Raw genomic sequence first — 21,905 nt, 5'->3', positions numbered from 1 at the left:
AGCAGTAATATGCGTGAGGGGAATAAACACACTGATGGCAAATGGCCTCCCAACCCTTTTCTTTTGAAGCCACTTACTATGCTTTTTAAAAATATATAAATATGTATGTTTTGTAGATTTCGCTTTCTTTTATATGTAAATGTGAAATGCCTCAGTTGCTCCCTCCCTTTCATTTCATTTCCCAGAAATCTCAAGGATTTGCTTTCCTCTGTCGGGTGAGGGGTGGAAAAACACTTGGCTTCCACACGACGAGTACAATACAGTTATTTGTGTATTTTTAAAACACTCACAGCCCTTGTCCTTCATGAGACTGATCTTTATGCTGGCGAGTCTGTTATAAGGCAGTATGGATGCGGTGCTTATTTGCGACCAAACGCTGTTGCCCCTAGTACTAGGAAGAACACAAATAGCCCAACTATGGCACTATGGCTCCCATCCAGCCCTCAGTGTCTCATCATTTCCCAGAGCTCAAGGATAGTACAAACACAGAAGGAAACTGACAGGTGTTCTCAGCTTAGTGCAGTGTGATTGGGTGTGATCACTAAATCCTAATATTTGAATATCTTTTCCGCTGCCATGACTATTTATTTAATAGACAACAATTATTTGTAATAATAGTGCTGTGTTGGTTGTTGGCTGTTGTGTTATCTGTAGTTGCTTCTAGCAAAAGAGATAGAGTTTATTACCTTGTAAAACAGGCCACTTGTTTCTTGTTTAGTGGGATGCTTTTATTATTTCATTAAGTAGAAGTAATAATAATAATTGCTGGATGTTGTGTTCAGTTTTGTCCTTGACACTTCAAGAGGGACGATTTACTATAGAAGGAGTATGAAAAAAGAGCCACCAGTCTAATTCATGGTTTGAAATAAATGTCATGACAGATTAAGATAAATGAATCACTTAAGTCTGGAGCAGGATTTGATTCGGGTATTCAGAATCATTAAAGCTCTTGACCAAGTTAATCAGGGGACACTTCTGTGATCGACAACAATGCAAGCACCAGGGACGCGACTACTACATTCAGTTTAGGAGCCTTCAGCTGAGAAAACAAGAGACTCTGTATTCCCTAGCAAACTTCAAGAATGGTCTTGATGAGGTTCTTGAATGATTAAACTTCTTAGCAACCAAAATAGCAAAACCAAATTAGCAACTTAATTTGGGGAGATTTTGCATATACCCTTCTATAATTTATTAAAGTATACCCATTGTAAAAAACTAAATATTTAATTGAGCAGTAGATATCTGCTACTCTCACATGACCGAGTGTAATAATAAATGTTGACTAATCTTTTTCATAAATGAAGGACACTATTACATCAATACGGGTGATGAACAATAATTCAATTCTTATTAAGAGAATATTTGTAATACAAAGGCGTAGTTCAAAATATATCCCACCCTTTACGCCCTGCAAATTTCCCAAATGTGGGAATCTCGACTGCATCATCTCTGGTAAAGGGGGACAGCATTCGCACTCTCCTGGCATTTCTTGGGTCAAAAACAGATTTGCTCTCTGCTCATTAACGTTGATGAAGCTTGTGTGCCTTTGTGTTTTATATTTTAGCTGATATGTTTCAATATTAACCTCTATATTCCATGGTTTCTCTTACAGCAAACATTTTTAGATGGTTTTTTTTTGTGTACTCTTAATTTTTAGTTGTTCTTTATGATAAATATACAATCACTAAGCTATACAAAAATAAACACAGGCCAGGAGCCTAATTTCAACACTCACGTGCACAGTTTATTTCCCATTCACGCAAAGCACAGAAGTGTAAAAATTGGGAAGATGATGGAGACCAATTAGGAGTCTTCACCAGTATTGAGTCTTTCAAACTGTATCCACTCATGTTCTCCTCAAACCAGTTATTGACTTCAGCAGGTCATTGGCTGGGAAACCGAAACTGGGCACCTAACGCATGGCCATTTCAATTGAAGGAATGCTGCCTAAATGACTCGCATGTCTTTCTGGGAAATCCTCTATGTTTTGCCATTATCTACCAGCAACACTTCCACTTCCAGTGATGAGTGACTTCTTGCGATCAGCGCTCTGCACGACCGTCCATGATCTGGAATGCAGTCTCAAGTCTGGAATTAGTTATAAACAGTGTTTAAGTTCGTCTCAGTGATGTTTCTTGTAAGTTTAGTCTTGGAATGCGTTTATAAATTTGCCAGAACATAATTATTGTAAGACACAGGGTGCCACTGCTAATGTCTACAATGCAGCAGATTTATCAGGACAAAGCTCCATTGCCTTCTCTCTAAACTCTGTGATTCCATTATATAATGTGGAGTTAAGTGGGAAACATTCAACTACACATTTATCCAAAGCAACAATTCATGTAATTGCAACAACAATGTATGTAATTAAACTAGACATTTTCATGTTTCCCACACATTTATAACTACCTCAAATGCTTGGAGTCACAATTTATTTTTGATGTGGGGTATTTTCTATTAGACATCGGCTTTTTATTGAGTGTGCAGAAGGGAAGCCCCCACCATACAACCTCAGTTATACAGCATTGACTTAAATCATCATGGATTCGAGATACAATTTATGCTTGAACAGCAACAGAGAATATGTGCAGTAAATCCCCCACAAGCAAGGATTCTTTGTCATAAGACGTTTAATCCAAGAAAAACAATTCTGTTTACGATATGTTCGATCCTAGACAACACTGCTAATTAGTGTTGGATAGGAGTGTCGACTCTGTGATAAGAGTATATCTCAAACAAAGAACATCTTCAACAACCAAAAAGATGTTGTTTACAATCTGAATAAGATTTGATTACTGTACTCACAATTCAACCCTGTGCACCCATTTGAAATTGATTACATTATAATATGTTCATTATAAGAAAGCCTGGTGATAAACCTTTCCACTCTGTTCTGGTGATTGTTTTCACAATGTATCTGAAGCGATCATACCTTTCCAGGTAGTAACTGTTCCACACACATTATTTCTAAATAAAAAGAAAGTCAAGAGTCCTTCCCATTGTATTACAAAAAGGTTGTAGAAAATACAGTGGACTAGTCACCCCATCCAGAAGAGCAGGAATGCAAATGAAGACTCATCCACTTTTTACCCTAATAAATAAATAAGTATGAAATGTATAAGATTATAAAGGATTATTAGAAACACCATACTAATACTGTGTTTGACCCCCTTTCGCCTTCAGAACTGCCTTAATTCTACGTGGCATTGATTCAACAAGGTGCTGAAAGCATTCTTTAGAAATGTTGGCCCATATTGATAGGATAGCATCTTGCAGTTGATGGAGATTTGTGGGATGCACATCCAGGGCACGAAGCTCCCGTTCCACCACATCCCAAAGATGCTCTATTGGGTTGAGATCTGGTGACTGTGGGGGCCAGTTTAGTACAGTGAACTCATTGTCATGTTCAAGAAACAAATTTGAAATGATTGGACCTTTGTGACATGGTGCATTATCCTGCTGGAAGTAGCCATCAGAGGATGGGTACATGGTGGTCATAAAGGGATGGACATGGTCAGAAACAATGCTCAGGTAGGCCGTGGCATTTAAACGATGCCCAATTGGCACTAAGGGGCCTAAAGTGTGCCAAGAAAACATCCCCCACACCATTACACCACCACCACCAGCCTGCACAGTGGTAACAAGGCATGATGGATCCATGTTCTCATTCTGTTTACGCCAAATTCTGACTCTACCATCTGAATGTCTCAACAGAAATCGAGACTCATCAGACCAGGCAACATTTTTACAGTCTTCAACTGTCCAATTTTGGTGAGCTTGTGCAAATTGTAGCCTCTTTTTCCTATTTGTAGTGGAGGTGAGTGGTACCCGGTGGGGTCTTCTGCTGTTGTAGCCCATCCGCTTCAAGGTTGTACGTGTTGTGGCTTCACAAATGCTTTGCTGCATACCTCGGTTGTAACGAGTGGTTATTTCAGTCAAAGTTGCTCTTCTATCAGCTTGAATCAGTCGGCCCATTCTCCTCTGACCTCTAGCATCAACAAGGCATTTTGAATGCATTGAAGCAACTGCCATGTGATTGGTTGGTTAGATAATTGCATTAATGAGAAATTGAACAGGTGTTCCTAATAATCCTTTAGGTGAGTGTATATAAAATCAGATGTATTACACTATTAAAACTAAACCCTACTGCAATAGAATAAGTTACTGGCCAGAATGTGTCCTTAAATGGACTTTTGGCAGAGAAAGCATTCCTATAATAGAGGCATCATCTCAATTTGTGAGTCTCTGTAATATTTTCTTTACCTGTTTTCCCCCTAGATCACCTTGAGTTTGACCTGTACCCTAAATATACAGAAATTGAATATCTTTAGCAAAAGACACATTTGATTTGTCATTTGTTTGAACACTTCCCTTGGAGAATCCCCAAAAACTCCAGTAATGGGAGAACGCGAGTAAATTGCTCCTCCATTTCAAAGGTCACATCCATGCCTGCACTTGTAAAGGTATTTCAGGGTCATATACAGTGCATTTCAGTATTTTCAAGGACCGTTACATTACTGACCACAACATAATAATGAAAAAGCATGCCAACAGCTTCGGTTTTAAATGAATACAACAATGGCTTAAAGTTGTTCCCTGTCTGTCTAAATGAATAAACATGTTAATTGGAAGGGATCTATGAGAAGCATTCAGTCCATGGAGATAAGATCCTACCCCTCTGTGTGTGTTGAGCAAGCTGAGGCAATCATTAGCACTCTCTCCGTCTCTCAGCTGGCTGCTTCAGGGAGGAAACCTGGACCTGCCTCCCGCTGCCACTGGCCCAGAGCAGAGCCGGAGCGGGCACCGCTGCCAGGACAGCGGCCTTGTGCTTGAGATGTTAAAGTGGCTGCCCATCTGCTGTGCTGACACCAGCGTTCCCGTGGCACTTGTCGTACGAGAAACGCGGTGAGAAACTGCCACACTCTGGCAAAATTCCTCTAAACATCAATCTGGTGTGGCGACACGGCCTTCTATCAAGCATGTATGCTCAAAGGGATTCTGTTCCAGTGAATGAAGGAATAATAATTAAAAAAAAAAGAAAAAAAAAAGGCAAAAAGGCCAATCCAACTCATTTACAGCATAAAGCAGATTTCTTTCACTATTTACCATTACACATGTCTTGAATACTGATCAATGCGGCCAATTTGAGAAGTTATTCTTGGGTAGTTTATTAGGAACGCACATACACAACCTTTTGAGCAAACCTTGCTCAGGGCAAGTATAGATTAGAATTATGAATGTCCTCCTTTACCTAATGGGGCGGCAGTGTGGAGTAACGGTCAGGGCTCTGGACTCCTGAGCAGAGGGTTGTGGGTTCAACCCAGGTGGGGCACATGGCTTGTACCCTTGAGCAAGGTAGTTTACCTAGAATGCTCCAGTAAAAACCCAGCTGTATGAATTGGTAATTGTAAATACAAATAATGTGATATATTGTAAGTTGCCCTGGATAAGAACTGCTAAGAAATGTCATAATATATTCTCTTGTGTGTTTACTTCTCCCTGAAGAAAAATACTTAATGGGTAAACAGGAAACTGCTCACAGTTTTGCACCACTCATAGTTACAGTGGTAATGTTACTGAAGCAGGAAGTGCTTTTTCTCTGCACCAGAATCACTGACCCCAACTTGACACTGCGGAGAAGAGCAGCAACAGGTATGGAAGTTGAGGAGAGAACAAGGCAGCCAGATGCATCCTGTATCCGCAGACAGCTGGGCTTTCTGGCCAAACAAGGCCATCTGGACTCCTGCCCAAGGAGGAAGAAAGCATGTGGAAATAACGGGCAAAGGAAAAGAGGTCATCTTGAAAATCCCAGAAAACACACAGGCCTATATTTTTTTCCATGCCCACTTGAATCTAGGGGCAAAAAGACAACTCAGGTTTCTTTAGCCTAAGAGAAGGGCTTTTTCTCAGGTTACACACAAGGAAAATAAATCACAAAGCAAAACACAACATAGTAACTATCAGATGTACGGCAACACAATTACCAACAGGTTCAAAGTAAATATATTTATGTTAAGCTTTAGTTCTTTTTTTTTTTTTTTTTTTTCCTTAAGTCAGTTATATGTAAACTTCACATTTGAACTAACTGCTAGAGAGTTGGTTTGGCAAGATACAGGTGGGTGTGTTCACTACATAAACAGCGTCAGGAAATTACTTTTCAAAAATACTTCACGATTTGACTAGTCAAAATCAACGGTTTTGCTGAAGTTGTATTAATCTTTCCACAGAGCTAGACATTGTATAATCATGACTCAAAAGTGCTGCCTGTCTGAATTCAAAGTCCTTCTGGAGTCGATTTGGCTTGATTTGAAGATTGCTTCCCTCATTCAGAGCTGGACTGTTGATTTGGCAGCAGTCATGAGAAACTAAGCAAGTTTTGGGTAGCCCAGTGCTAGAATGGGACACATCTAAGGTAAATCAGGAAGTTGATGGGAACGATGCTGGCAGACCACAGGCTAATACAATTTCTAAAACAGCAACATGGTGTAGGATATGGGGATACCGTGCATAATAAGTGCTTTAGACATTAAACTGGGGTTTGTAATATCTTTGGCTGGGAGAGACCCCATGGTAATATGTAAAGAATAGAGACGCTAACTCCATTGACACCGTTAAGTTCTAATTCAGGGCTGCTGCATTTGGCCTACATAAACGACTTGATGCCACACACTATACCTGTCCCCTTCTACCTTTAAAAGTGCTTTAGGATCCTTGTGAATGAACAGTAACATTTCAATGCAAGGTATGATACTATTATAAGAATTTATTTGCCTTTTATTTTATGTTAAAATGTTAAAATTCCAACTAAATGCGTCAGCGTATGTTTTCTGGCATGTCTTCCAGAGTGCTTAAGTTAATTTTGTTTAAGTTTGAAATTTGCAGCCAGCAGAATCTTATTTCAATCCTCTCAAGATACAATCTCGGTCTCCTGTAATTAAACTGTTGCATCCAGTTAGTGAGACAGCTCAAGCAATTTAGCTTTGGATTAAACAGATTCAATTGTCTGCCTCTAGGAGGAGAGGAGAAGAACCCCATCCGAGTTAATTCCCGAGGATTGTGGGAGGTGGAAAGACTGTGTTGGGAACTTTGGACAGTGCATTTCAAGAGAAAGTGAATCCAAGTCACATTGAGAGAGAGGGCCCTGAATTGTTTGTGTTGTGGGCTGATCTGCACACAGGCATGCAGTTTCTAAGGGCTGCGGGGGATATCCCTGCCTCCCCTCCAGAGCAGCTTGCCAAGCGAGAGTGTCACCGCAGGAGCAGACGGATTTCATTTCTCAGAAGCTGGCAGCCACCTTTCCTGTGGCAGTGAGTCATCGTGTTGGATTTGCCCTGATATAATTGTCCAAAAACAGCCTAAAAAAAAAAAAGTCTCTAATTAGTCACATCACTCCATTAACAGAGGTCAGTCAAGTTCCCCCATCATGCTCAACTCCAGTTAACTAAAGAGCTCATTTTTGTTACTATGCAGCCCTAAAACAGACAAGCAAGCAAATGGCGGATGGCAAACAGAGTCAATGTTTAAGGAAAATTAATTTCCTCAGTGGTTTTATGAAAGGCTCTAAAGTCTCCTGGGGTGCATCTGTAATGTGGCTTTTTCCAGTGTGTATAATGAAAACTCACCCTTTTCTTAGTTGAGATTGTCAGTGGAAGTATAAAAGGGGAAAAAAAAAATGTATAATTGTTGAGAGGCTATAGAAAAGTATAATTTGCGAGACCGCTAAAGAGGATTTATCACACCTCAGATTTAGATATACGCACATCGCAAGAAACAAACCCAAAAGTTTAAGCTTCCGACATCTTTATTTGGGAACTCTACTCATATATAGGTATAAATGCATACATCACCCTCTGCTTCAACAGATGCAACGTAGCAAGCTGGTGGCTTTTAAATCCATGCCCAAGGTGCTTGAAAAACGACACTTACGCAAACTGATTTTACCAAAAATGTATAATTATCCTCACTGTAAAGTCATGTGCTAACTGCAGAGGTGGGAGAAGCGAGCACGGAAGTGGAATTTACTCCTTTCCTACTCGCACCCAAAGTGCACGATTTGAAAGGACAATGCTGCTACAGTTCATTAAATCTGGTTCATCACATGTTAACACCTTTAGGCAGTTAGCTCGTGGATCATCAGGGGAGAGCTGGTGTTCTCCGGTTTAATTATTCAGTTAAATGCCAGCCCATGTTGGCACCTGCAAAGAAAATGAGCAAGTCCTACAGTGTGTGTTTGAGGGGGCCGGGTGGTCTCACACTTTGTGGTTGCAGGGCCATCTGACAAAATGAAACCACACTGACTTGAAAAGCTAAATATCCAAATGAGAACCGGAATGACAGAATGTGGTCTCTGTTGTCTGAGTGAAACACACACACGCACTTGATTAACACAATAGTGTCCTACTTAAAGAACTGAAGAGCCCTCAGGGACTCTCTCAAAAGACAAGCAAGCCAACAAGACCAATAACAGATTCTCCCAACATCTAGCAAAGTTGCAGAGAAAAAAATACTTTATGGGTCTAACCTTCTGGTGCCAGACCGATGATAAACTAACACTGAGTGATATTTGATACTTGTCCAAGGACTGAGTGAGGGAAAAGAAAAATGCATGAATTATCATTTTGTGGACTTGGAAATACATCAGTACTGTGCTACAGGGTAAGTTTTTCTTTTCAAAATGGTCAGTGTGCTAGTGGAGATATTTATAGAAGAATAAACAGCAAGGAGAATGTGAAGGTTCTGGTTTTCCTGACATGTTTAGTTTGAATTTTTTACACTTTTCTTATTTGCAATGGAAAACCCAAACGTTAAACAAACAAAAAATGAAAAACAAGGTATTCTTCCCTTTTAGATGTCCATTTTTCTTTTCCTAAGCCATTTGCCCTTGGATGATAAAAGGACATCAATACGAAAGATGGGCTTCCACTGGGGTTGAAGCCAGTCTGTTGTAACCAAGTTTTAACAAGATAGCTGCCCAGAGTGCATACCAGGCTGAAGTTGTGCGTCGAGTCCAGTCCAGTGCGTGTCAGCGCTTCTCTGCGAAAGCCTTGAGGAGCAGATCTGCAGCCAGTCCAGGAGAGATGGCCCCACTGGTTACCTTGCGCTCCAGCCTGGAAATCTCTTCCCTCACAGCTGGGTGCTCCTGAAAATGTCTCAGCACACTCTCCTGGATCAAACTCCACATCCACACCCGCTGCTGGCTCTGCCGGCGGGACACCAGCTCCCCGCTCTGCAGCATGGCCTCCTGGAAGTCCGCCATCTTCGCCCAGAGCTCTGGGACCCCCTCTCCCGTCTGTGAGGACACGCGTAGCACCTAGCACAGGACAGTGACAGGTCAGTGCTTCTGGATTTTGTTCCAAACAGAGCTCAAAGCTATTTAAATCCCTCAAGGACGTGATTAACTGGATACATTTACTACTTCTCTCCAGGCTCCAAAATATGTTGTGGGTACTCTCTTCATATATAAATTAAGTATATAAAAAAATCTTCAAAAGCCTGGGAAAATAGTACAATCATTTAGCAAATCAAATGAAAAGTCAATTTTTTAGAGTGGTTTCAAATGTTGTATTACACAAGCTAATTCTGAATTAGACACACTGGTTTAAATGCATTGCAAAATACTGCTCAGTAATATGCAAATGTTGAATCTGCCTGTGTGTAACCCCTATTCAATCAAGTAGACCTGCAAATCACAGCTCTACCACCTACCACAGTGGAAACCCAGCTGCTCCTGGGTTTTCTTAACCTTTAAAGTATGCATATTATTAACTATATGACTATTCTGTTCATGTTGCTATTGTATAAAACCGTATTCCTTGAACATCTCCTTGGATAAAGACCTCTGCCGAATGAATGATAATTTCTACAAATTGCACTAGTGTTTGTATAGACCAAACATCCAATATCGTCTGTTCTAACACAGGAGGGTATTTGTATTCGTTTGGGAAATTTCAGCCTGGAGTCATTTGCATTAAAATGTGTTTGGCTCCATGTCTGATCAGGTCGCCAATGAATACAGTATGCGTGATGCACACCGCCTTTGTGAAATGCTTGCAATACACTCCAGAAAATGCTGAGTTCTCAACCTGTCTGTATGATGTCTCTGTATATACTGCAGAAGTGTCAGAAACAAAAACACAAGGAAGATTTAAAATCAGCGCGGCCTCTTGCAGACCTGGAATAATACGCTGATTTACTGAGGCAAGACACAGGCTTTTCATCACGGCAGTAAACTAGATGAGGACACATTTCAAGATCCAGAGCATCTTTGCAGGAACTATTGAGGTAACAATCCTTTGGTTGAAAACATGAGCAACACTCCTGCCCAGCTATTAAACCTAGGGGTGGAGTGGATAAACTAAAAAAGGATATGGTGGCCAAGCATGTGTACTGTATGTAATCAATTCCTTGGCATTTTACAGTGTCCTATATAAGGTATGAAACATGTTGCTTAGTTCTATGTGGTTATCCCCTACATGGCAGTGGCATGTACATGGTCCGTCTTCAAAGTAGAAAGTACATATGACAAAAATGACCTCCTTCACACTCTTTGGCGTTCCTGCAGAGTAGTTATCTTGCTATTCTGAATCCCAACACAGTACATCTCTACTGCAACTTCTGGATGGCTGTGCACAGGGTAGTTTTTTTTTTTAAACCCCATTTAAAATAATAATATTTTGAATTAATATAAAATAAAGACCAGAACGTAGTTCCAGACTTTTGTCTATGGTAGCTATTCTGCATTAGACCCACTGAAGAACAGTGTTTGTCTTAACCTATGTAGGTCATCACACATTTCTGAGCTGGTTAAACAAAAACATTCTATGCCCACCAGAGGACCAAGCTGAAAAGAGTACCCTACACATAGGACAAATGCAGTAGGTTGCAAATGCAGTAGATTTCTTCAACAGTCTTCAACTGTCCAATTTTGGTGAGCTTGTGCAAATTGTAGCCTCTTTTTCCTATTTGTAGTGGAGATGAGTGGTACCCGGTGAGGTCTTCTGCTGTTGTAGCCCATCCGCCTCAAGGTTGTACGTGTTGTGGCTTCACAAATGCTTTGCTGCATACCTCGGTTGTAACGAGTAGTTATTTCAGTCAAAGTTGCTCTTCTATCAGCTTGAATCAGTCGGCCCATTCTCCTCTGACCTCTAGCATCAACAAGGCATTTTCGCCCACAGGACTGCCGCATACTGGATGTTTTTCCCTTTTCACACCATTCTTTGTAAACCCTAGAAATGGTTGTGCGTGAAAATCCCAGTAACTGAGCAGATTGTGAAATACTCAGACCGGCCCGTCTGGCACCAACAACCATGCCACGCTCAAAATTGCTTAAATCACCTTTCTTTCCCATTCAGACATTCAGTTTGGAGTTCAGGAGATTGTCTTGACCAGGACCACACCCCTAAATGCATTGAAGCAACTGCCATGTGATTGGTTGGTTAGATAATTGCATTAATGAGAAATTGAACAGGTGTTCCTAATAATCCTTTAGGTGAGTGTATTTGATAACAGCTAAAAGTATTTTAACTACTTTTGTCTAATATTAACCAAATAAAACATGGAGAACAACAAGATTCACAGCAGTAGTGTTTTGAAACAGACCTTGATTACACCAGTAGGTGGAGACAAATCCTCCAGGAACATGAACACATGGTTATGTGATGGCAATTACACTTGGCTATATCCATAGGAACAGTGGGAGGCCCGGCTCTTTCCCAGAGTTTAACACGATTGTTTACAATACTTGGTCATTCGAGGATGGAAGCCTTGTTAACGTGTAAAGTAAATTAATCTAAAAGCCTCTGCTTTGAGTGCAGGATGAGCCCGACATTCCCCAACTTGAACCTGAGCTATGATATTACACTCTGCTCGAAATTGCTAAATCGTTCACCTTGTTAGAGAGGGCTCAAAGTGAGGGGGGATGAGGGGGAATGGCCTCCCTTTGGGTACTAAAATTGATAAAATACTTATCCTTATTATGTCATTTTCTTATAAGGACAGACTTATAAGCTAAAACTGAGACGCAGACAGAGGGGGGAGGGACAGAGGCTGTGACATGCATTTGCCACCACAGCAACGGTGGACAGACAAATGTACACCCAGAAGGGATTGAGAACACTAGAAAACAAATCCACCCCATTTAACCCACTGTCCACTGCCCCCTCTACTGACAGCAATGTCCAGCTTCCAGCATCCCCTGCACCCATAGGGCCCTATGAAATGCACGTTACTGAGAACACTGACAGAATCATGAAAAAACTGAATCAGGCCCTCAAACACATTACAACAAAGTCAGTTTAAACTATTTGTTTTTGTTAAAACAGTGTAATAGCACGGTGATTAACAAGAAGCTTCAAGAAATGCACACCATGGGAATGCATGACAAAACCTTTCAGCCATCATTCACGCCACTTCATACTTGCTACTGTGGCTACCGTTATTGCTTGAGTGAAAACAACCAATACAAGTTTCTGATTGCTTCTGTCGAAGTGATCTTCACTCGCACTAAACAATTAAATCATACTTTCAACAGCAGATAAGATTTGTCGGCTGTTTAGCCAAGTACTTTCAGAAGTCTGTGCAGTTGGTCAGTGAAATGATAGGTTATTATAATTATTATTTATGTCTTAGCAGACACCCTTATCCAGGGCGACTTACAAAATATAAACGAAGGTTAGCAACAATGACGTTCAATTAAAGAAAAACTCAATGTACTCACCTTCGGTTTCCATATCTTGGACTTTTTCCTGAGCAGTTTCATAGCGCTTGTGTATTCGGCTTGTATTCTCCTAGCAGGGACAAGCAAGTCTCCGTCTGCTTTAGTCACAACGACCAAGTCAGCCATCTCGATGATGCCCCTCTTGATTCCCTGTGCAGGTACATTCATCAACATTAGCAAAGCAGACAGACATATTACCTCCTTTTCTAATGTGATTGTTTATTCAGATCATTTGAAATGCATTAAGAAGAAAATTTTATGCTGGACTAATGGACTGGGAAACACAAATCATTCAATCTTGCTTGGAACTACATGAAAAACAAATCCATGTCACTAAGAATACTTAGAAGATGTATATTGAATTCCATCAAACAATATCAAATACAGTATCTCGAAGACATTATGCTCTCAAGAAATGCAAGAGAGACCTGTAAAGTCTCAGAATGTATGAGGTTTATTTTTATGATTATGTCATTAAGAGAATAAAATCCTCAACCAAACTATTTCCAGTTTTAAGATGTCCCAAGGGAACTCTCGGCAGCCAAAATATAAAAGCAGGCTTGGGAAATGTTATTGGACACTTTGGGATCTGAAACTCCAAGTCCACAGTTAAAAGAGATGAATTCAGGCGTCAGTGTATTATGCACACCACCCTGAAAATATTCTGCTTCTCCTAACACTCACCTGCAGCTCATCGCCCCCTGCTGGCGGAATCAGTAACACAAACATATCCACCATGTCAGCCACAGCAAACTCGGACTGTCCAACGCCTGAGAAGAGCAATACCAAAATGAGCAGTCACAATATTTAAAAAATGTAAGACATTAACATCTAAATTCAGCAATACGCACATCCCATTGGCAATGTTGCTTTATTTCCCAGCACATCAATAACAATAACAAATAGGCCTAAAAGCTGATAAGATATTTGCATTCTTAAGAATTCTTGTTCATTATTTTGTGTTGTTTACAGTCATTTATAACTACTTAACTTGTGATAATTCATAATAACTAATGTAAAAGCATGCAAGTGATTTCCCAATCTCTTCATCTACTCATCTGCAGGAACAGTCATTGGTTTTGCTCAGCACATTAATTAAGCATTAGTACGGTGCGATGCCTCATTTATATGTTAATGACTTTCAGTTTAAAGGCATCTCTAAAACCCTGTCTTTTCTCAAATTGTCCCACTTATTGTAGAGTCATACGGTCACTTTAAAATCTGCTGAAAAGGGTCATCAATGGAACTGAACCTGTTCATCCTGGAAGAAAATAAGTGTGGGTCTAGACCTCAAAACCCTGAAGAATATCAGCTAGTTACAAAGGTCAGGACAAGTGGGCAGAGCTGGCACTGAAGTGACAGCAAATTAATCCTCAAAGACAGGAGGCCCCTCTTCACACACAGGAGGGCAGATGTTTGTGGAAGACACTTATCAGGCTGTTACAGCATCTGTCTCGGCAGGGCTACTTAATGCAATGAGGTCTATACATCAACAGATCCACAAGCATGGAGAGCAGAAAGGCCTGATCTCATTTGTAACTTTTACTGTTCTTTATTCTGCTTCACTAACAAAAAATAATCCATACCAGTTAAAGCTTCATCAAACATTTTAAGGTTCTGTTTAAACCTATTTTACATTCCACAATCTAATGTATTTCTGACCTGATCAAATAGTATTCCTAACTAAGATTTTCCTAAGTACTACATTCTGTATAATTACATTTTAGAATAATATTATTATTATTAATTGTAGCAGCAACTTATGCCAAACATCTTACCTACTGTCTCCACTAGAACGATATCATAGCCCGCTCCCTCACACAGCACTATCGCCTCATTGGTGGTCCTGGTCACTCCCCCCAGGGTGCCGGAGGTAGGGGAGGGCCGAATGAAAGCCCTCATATCCCTGGACAGCTCTGTCATGCGAGTTTTGTCACCCATAAGAGACCCTAAAGACAAAAACAAAAAACACACAGTATGCCAACACATTCGAAACCTGTACTGAATGTAAGCATTGACCAGACATTCATTGGCACATACATTGCCACAGCAGGAAATATTTTCTTAGTACCCTTTAACCTACTAAGCTATCAGTTACTGACAAAACTAGCATTTTAAATCTCTGAAAGACAGTTACAGTGATTAAAAGCTTGGTCGAGTAGTTAGCTATGAAGAAATAATGTGATGCAAATAACTACATCTATAATTCTGGACAGCAGAGATCATTCAAAACAAGGAATTAACACTTAAACTCAAATTTGGGAGTATGAAGCAGGAAGTGTCCAAGCAGTCCTTCAGATATACGCAAGTTCCCTACATCCCCAAAAGCATAAGATGACTTCACAGACACCAGGCATTTTGAGAAGGACAGGGTTCAAAAATGTCCTTATGAAAGAAATGAACATGGAAATTAAGCATTAGCCCTTTAATGATAAATATGGGGGTTCCATTATGGTGAGCATCTGTTCTAATTCAGTTCTAATTAACAGAAGATACATTGTGATCATCTATGAAAAGTTCTAATGAATACTTAATACAAACATGTTTCAATTAAAATGAATCTTTCTGCTAGTGTACAGAAATGCTCGTAGGACGTTTGAGACAGCGAGAGAATGAGAATAAGGTTCCAATTGTTTCTACAGCACAAAATGTGCGATTTAGAAATGAGGACGCACTCCACGTAGTTTCTGCAGGTGCACGAGAGATTTTCAGTTCATATCATGTCTGGGTGACTAGATAACTGGACGGGACAGGACAGGATTTGAAAGTGGCCCTTAAAATTCACATGTAAATGATGCATTATACCTTTTCCATGATAGAGACTATTTACTATGAGCGGCAAACAGGTAACACAGATCAGATATTAACAGGGGTGTGATGATACACTAAATCACGATACCACATGCATCACAATACAGCATGCAAAACTCTTTGATGCAGGGTACTTTTTTGTGAATATATAACTACTGACTAGATATTACAAGTTAATTCTGAAAAAATATAAAGTACTATATGTAAATACACCGATCAGCCATAACATTATGACCACCTGCCTAATATTGTGTTGGTCCCCCTTTTGCCGCAAAAACAGCCCTGACCCGTCGAGGCATGGACTCCACTAGACCTCTGAAGGTGTGCTGTGGTATCCGGCACCAAGACATTAGCAGCAGATCCTTTAAGTCCTGTAAGTTGCGAGGTGGGACCTCCATGGATCAGAATTGTTTGTCCAGCACATCCCACAGATGCTCGATTGGAGGCCAAGTCAACACCTTGAACTCGTGATTCATCAGACCAGGCCACCTTCTTCCATTGCTCCGTGGTCCAGTTCTGATGCTCACGTGCCCATTGTAGGCGCTTTCGGCAGTGGACAGGGGTCAAAATGGTCACTTGCTGCCTAATATATCCCACCCACTGACAGGTGCCATGATAACGAGATTATCAGTGTTATTCACTTCACCTGTCAGTGGTCATAATGTTATGGCTGATCGGTGTATATACACTATTTGTTTTCTGCATGAAGTTGTAAAATCTAGTCAATAATTATATATTCACAAAAAAGTAGCCTATATCAAAATTGTCAAGTTTCCATTTCTCATGATACATAAAAAATATTATTTCTCATGATTGACAGTTTCAAAATTATTATTTTAAAAGCACTTTAAACATATTGTGAAGCATGATTTATGAATGGTGTATTGTATTGTAAATGTATGGTGTAAATGAGAAGATTAGCAATTCCTCGATACATGATTGTGTCACCCCTAGGTATTCACTATACCTGCAGCTGATTAATAATTAGTATAATCTTGACAAGCTAGTCGGAGATAGATGACTTCAATGTACAAAAAACAGCAAATGACACAAAATAAATAAGATGGATACTTAGTAATAGAAAGATGTTATCAGCCATTATTCGCCTTCATTTTATTGTTGACCAGCAGTATTCCGTCTGTAAGGGCTGATTTCAAAATAAATGTCTTTCCATTTCAAGGCATTTTTTAAATCCTGTGGAGAAACCATGGAGTTATATGGTCAACCTAAACTATGTGAACACCTGTACATAAGCATCAACAAGCCTTACCGCCAGTGGTGCAGGAGGAGGGATCAACTGCCAGGACCGACACCTTGTGGCCCCTTCCCGTCAGCATCTTCCCAACAACCTCGATGAAGGAGGACTTCCCAGCACCAGGGGGACCAGATAGCCCTGCGCACAACAAAGGGTTATAGGAGCGGCGAGACATGTACAAACACTTAACAAACAATGTTACATAGACAAAGACGTTTAAAACTGAGTATAACTGTTTTATGCAACTGGTCACAAGGCCTAGGACAACCCAAGTCACTACACTGACCCACTCTGAAAGCCAGGGGTTTTCCTCCATTGAGCTCTTCCTGGTGTCTCCTGTAAGCCAAGACTTGCTGCAGGAGCACTTGTGCCAGCTCCTTCTTGCGGGGGTGTTGGGACTCCACCAGGGTGATGCACTCTGCCAGGGAGGCCCTCTGGCCCTGGATCAGGCCTTCATACAGCCGTTCAAGCAGCCTCCTCTCCCGGTTCGTCAGCTCCTCCAGGTTCTGGTTCAAAACCGCCCCAAGACAGTACCTTCTCCTCTGCTGCCCGGAAGCCACCGCCGCCCGGCCTGCCGGAAACACACGCTGGAAACGTGATGCATCGGTGCAGCGGGAAGAGGCATAAACACAGCAGGCCCTGCTGAAGGAGGTGAACGTACAAACGCGCGAGAAGATACCGACCAATCCCATTTCTCAGAGTGGCCTTCTTCACTCATTCACTGGAAACAGGCCTGAGGAAAACATGAGGATCAGCATTAGCAGCAGGAGTTTGCATCTGTATTCTATATGCTTATTATAAAAGTGGGCTTGTTGAGGGATCACAAAATCAGTGGCACATCAGATATAATATATCTGATCTGATTCATAGTTGTCGGGTAAACCCATCTTAACATCAATATTCCTCATTGTTCTTAGATGAGCCATTTCTCCAACTATTTGGTGAAATGTAGCTAGTCAGTCCAACTGGGGGTGGGGGGATGCCTTTCTGAATTGCTGAGGATCTGACAAACGCTAAATTACATTTTCCAGTGGCCGCAGTCAGAGACCAGACTTTCTGATTAGCTCACACTAATAAACTCGTGGTACCAAAAACTGATTTCAAGATTTCAGCAGGGACACACGCACCCGGGGACACAAATGGAAATTGGGCTTCAAGGCATTCAAAACAGAAAACAGGAGACACTTCTTCACACAGAGTTGTCACAATCTGGAACAAACTCCCCAGCGATGTGGTTGAACCTGAAAATGTGGGAACATTTAAAAATAGACTGGATAGGATCCTTGGATCACTTAGTTATTAATGGACACCAAATGAGCACGATGGGTCGAATGGCCTCCTCTTGATTGTAAACTTTCTTATGTTCTTAAGAGGAGCTGAGAATGCTGTGTGTTCTGCTCCCGTATAGAGAAGTTCTGAATAATGGCTATTTCTAGACAGTGAAGTAAAGTTAAAGAAAAATTGTGAATAAATTCTTAAAAATTGATAACTTCAGGCAGTCATTGAATGCAAAGGATTTGCAACCAAGTACTAAATACTGTACTGACTTTAAGATTATTTATCCAATTACTTTTGATCCTAAAATGGGGGGGATGGGGGGACTCTCTTTAAAAAGAGCTGTAGTTCCTACACGTTCATGGTTTATGGATGTAAATACCCTCAAATTATTGCTACATTAACTTGTCATAAGCAATTTCTACACTGTTTACACTAGAAACACGACGCACATGACCTCGTTTGTTTCGTTCTTACATTGAGATTAACCTGAAAAGTACAGCAAGAGATATTTACATTTTATACAAAACAAAATGTATATTCCTTGCCAGTAATTTCTAGTGTTTTCAGCCAGAAGACACCTGCAATCAATAACTGTATCTTACCTTGCTGTTGCGCCAATTGATAATTCGTAAAAACATAAGCATTTTTATAGCAGCCCATATGTTTCGGTGTAAAGATATTTCTCCACCCTTTTATCACCATTGTTTAACTTTGCAGATTAATTTACAGCACCACATTTTCAAACGGGAAAATGAACTGGCAGCCTGACCTCAGTGCAGCGAGCCGCTCATCACGCTACTTCCTACTTCCTGTCACGTTGGGAACGCCCCCTCAGTCCAACAAATGAAAGGCCGCGTCCGTGTTGCGCAGATGTCCGCAGGTCTGCGCTGCTCCACCAATGAGATCGGCGGAATTCTGCAGCTCTGTGCTACAACAACGCGACCTAAATACTGAGAGATTATACTTAAGTAACCCCTTCATATATATATATATAGTTTGTTTTGTTTTCATTTGTATTCATGTTTCTTGTGTTTCGATGTGACTGGGGTGCAGCAGCAGCATGGAGGTGTCAGGGTCTGTCCGGGGATTAAAGCACAGCAGCGGAGTGCAGCTCTGTACTGTGTCCACTGTCACACTCACAGACCAGGAGGTGGCAGCCTTTCCTTGTGATAATAAAATCATCGCCTGTGTTAATGTGCTTTGTGAACTGATATGATTTTCTCTTTTCAGAAAACAAACCTATATTTTGTCAATTGAGAGACCTCATAACATTGTAGAGAAATAATAATAATACCAGCTGTGCCAACATCAGCCAGTGGTGAGCCCAGCTGCTACATCATACAATGTTCCCTGTTGGAAGTTGTGCCTGTAAGGGACTCTGAAGCACTGTTTTTTAAGGGCCACAGTGATATGGGAGAATTGTTTGAAGACAAAGCCTCTCCAGGTATGGACAATAATGGATGTTCTGGGACTGAATGTAATTACTGAATAATCTGAAATCTATCTTCTGTGCAAAAGAAGAAGAAGAATATGATGAAGAAGGAGGAGGTTGGGAAACAACCAAAACTATTCCCTTGATGACAGCATTCACTATTCACTTCACCACAGTAGGCTATAGGCAGTCACCTAGGGCCCCAGAATACCAAAAGCCCCCTAAAATATGACAATTTTTAACAACAAAACGTTCTGACCAAAGGCTTTTGCGCTGTGCACAATATGCAGACTCAGAGCGGAGTGGTCCATTACTACATGTGCAATTATTGTATGTTTTTATGTGGATGTTTTTTTTTTTTTTGTTTCTTGCAATATTGAAATTGTGTTACTGTAACTATTTATTATTGTTACAGTCGACTCCTTAAAATTCATATCAGATAATAACATAGTTTTATTGCATAGCAGAATCCACTATTTCAATATGCACATGGTAACATTTCAATTTCTATTTGATATTGTTTTTCAATGTGCACTGTGCCATATAGTGCCAGTGCAATATAATCTTTTCATTAATTAGTATTTTGGGTGTGGGTGTTTTTTACCTAAGCTGTTTATTAGTTATTAGTTCAATGTGTACAGTACGGTGAATCAATACTCTCACTTCTGTTCCATAAACGTCAATGAGACGCAGCCACTCTCTGCAACACGGCCTATACAGGGTGTCCCATCAGTCTGGAATCATAGGGAAAAATGATTAATTCATATTAACACCATTACTACGGACATCATTCACCGTGTGCTTGCTGACTGGGTATCTTATCTGAATTTGTGAATCAGGAACAATGGTAGACACACTGAGCACGTTCTGTGAATAAAGGCATTAGTATTGCCATTTGTATTATTTTTGCTATGATTCCAGACTTATGGGACACCCTGTATAAGCCAGAACCAAAACAAAGAAATGAGCTCCTAATGGTCTAAATTAACTCTGCACCTGCAAACATTTATGAACACAATACAAATCAGGTGTTGCAATGCAGTTTAAAAGGTTGAAACTTCCGATTTATAGAGTCCCTTATATAGTTATCCATGGCATCCTATTACACCATACAATAAATGTTTAAACAGATAAACCTCACATAAAATACATGTTTGTTACACAAAAATCATCATCATCAATAAGACAACAACAACTCCCAACTCTCACATCACAAATGAAGGCACATACACACTAAAACGTTAAAATATAAATACATACTATTTTACAAGTGATGCAGAAGGAAAAAGACTAACTCTCGTCCATCCAAATAGTCTTCCTCTGAGCTTCATACAGCACAGAAAATGTGTGTATAGAGTATATGTATGTATGTGTGACAGTGGGGGGGTAGATGCAGCACTGCCAGGGCTCTTAGACATGTTTAAGGAACACAGTGGCAGGGATGTGCCCTTTAATTGTACAGTGAACAAACCAAAGAAACATGGAGCCTCACCTGTGTGAATGTGCAGATGTTTTCTAAGGTGTTGTGCTTGATTGAAGCTCTTTCCACACTGGAAGCAGCTATACGGTTTCTCACCCATGTGAATGGGCTGGTCAGACTTGTTGCACAATTGAGGCTTTTCCCACCGAGGGCGCAGCAGTGCACTCTTTTCCCTGTAAGAATGCATTGGTGTTTTTTTCAGCTTCCAGAGTCCCTATATGTTTTCTTACACTGGGGGCAGCCATGGCAGCCCTGATGTTTCCTAGTTGCATTTGAGGGGGGAGAGTCAGAGCTGGAGGGTCCAGGACATGGCTGTCTGCATTGTAAAGATGGGCTCTCACCCCTCACTGTACTGTCACTGCCTCCACTGAGCCCCGTCCTCAAGGCACCAGGGTCAGCATCGCACAGTCCAAGTCTACAGAGGCCTCCTGTAATATGCTCTATTCTAAGATTACAGTGGTCATCTTTCAAAACCTTATGCATCTCTGACTCCAGTTCACTGTCCTCGGTCTTGATGTGATCACACGCTGGGTTCATACGGTGTACTTGTAGAGTCTGGATCAGCACCAGCTGCACTGGGTCCACACTCAGATATCAGTCCCTGTGTTAAACCCACAGTCTGTTGCTCTGCCATGTGGCCAGATTCCAGTGCACTGAGCTCCATGTCACTGTCTGCTCCCGTGCTGCTCAGACAGACTCTTTTTGTCTTCAGTAGCTGTGCGCTCCATATCGTGCCTCAGGCTGGAGCCCCACTGCTGCTCACAGGGCTGCTGCCCAATGGGAACACTTTTCCCAGAGTCAGGGAGAGTGGTGGGGGGGAGGACAAGACAGGAGCACTGATCAGAATAACATCCAGGAATTGTGTATAATGTATCTATACTTAAAACCAATTTACAAAATGAACTCAACAAGAAAGCAGTCACAACTGTAAGAG

General features: G+C 40.9%; 1 protein-coding gene across 4 annotated transcripts; it reads right to left on the bottom strand.

Moving 5' to 3' along the window:
* Nucleotides 1-6,743: 6,743 nt before the first annotated feature.
* mmaa (metabolism of cobalamin associated A) lies at nt 6,744-18,884 on the bottom strand. Of its 4 annotated transcripts, XM_066718432.1 has the most exons (8): nt 18,662-18,822; nt 17,068-17,514; nt 16,797-16,919; nt 14,494-14,664; nt 13,400-13,485; nt 12,716-12,865; nt 8,985-9,310; nt 6,744-7,355 (listed from the first exon to the last, which is right to left on the bottom strand). In XM_066718432.1, the coding sequence occupies exons 2-7, from the start codon at nt 17,471-17,473 to the stop codon at nt 9,023-9,025; spliced, it is 1,224 nt and encodes a 407-aa protein (XP_066574529.1). In that variant the 5' UTR covers nt 17,474-17,514; nt 18,662-18,822; the 3' UTR covers nt 6,744-7,355; nt 8,985-9,022. The 4 variants fall into 4 exon arrangements, with proteins under 4 accessions (XP_066574529.1, XP_066574528.1, XP_066574527.1 ...); XM_066718431.1 differs by lacking the exons at nt 6,744-7,355; nt 18,662-18,822 and adding an exon at nt 18,829-18,884 and having other exon boundaries at nt 8,735-9,310; XM_066718430.1 differs by lacking the exon at nt 6,744-7,355 and having other exon boundaries at nt 8,735-9,310.
* Between the last annotated feature and the right edge of the window lie 3,021 nt (nt 18,885-21,905).

The sequence above is a fragment of the Amia ocellicauda genome, chromosome 12 (genome assembly GCF_036373705.1).
Source record: "Amia ocellicauda isolate fAmiCal2 chromosome 12, fAmiCal2.hap1, whole genome shotgun sequence".
Classification (NCBI taxonomy): domain Eukaryota; kingdom Metazoa; phylum Chordata; class Actinopteri; order Amiiformes; family Amiidae; genus Amia; species Amia ocellicauda.
The sequence above is the reverse complement of the archived record's forward strand: the minus strand, read 5'-3'. Positions and strand labels throughout refer to the sequence as shown.

Coding starts and splice junctions, on each gene's coding strand:
- mmaa (XM_066718431.1), bottom strand. CDS start 17,473: ATGGGATTGGTCGGTATCTTCTCGCGCGTTTGTACGTTCACCTCCTTC. Junction 13,486..14,493: donor CGTTCTAGTGGAGACAGTAG/GTAAGATGTTTG, acceptor TGCTCTTCTCAG/GCGTTGGACAGTCCGAGTTT. Junction 9,311..12,715: donor CCAAGATATGGAAACCGAAG/GTGAGTACATTG, acceptor GTCCTGTGCTAG/GTGCTACGCGTGTCCTCACA.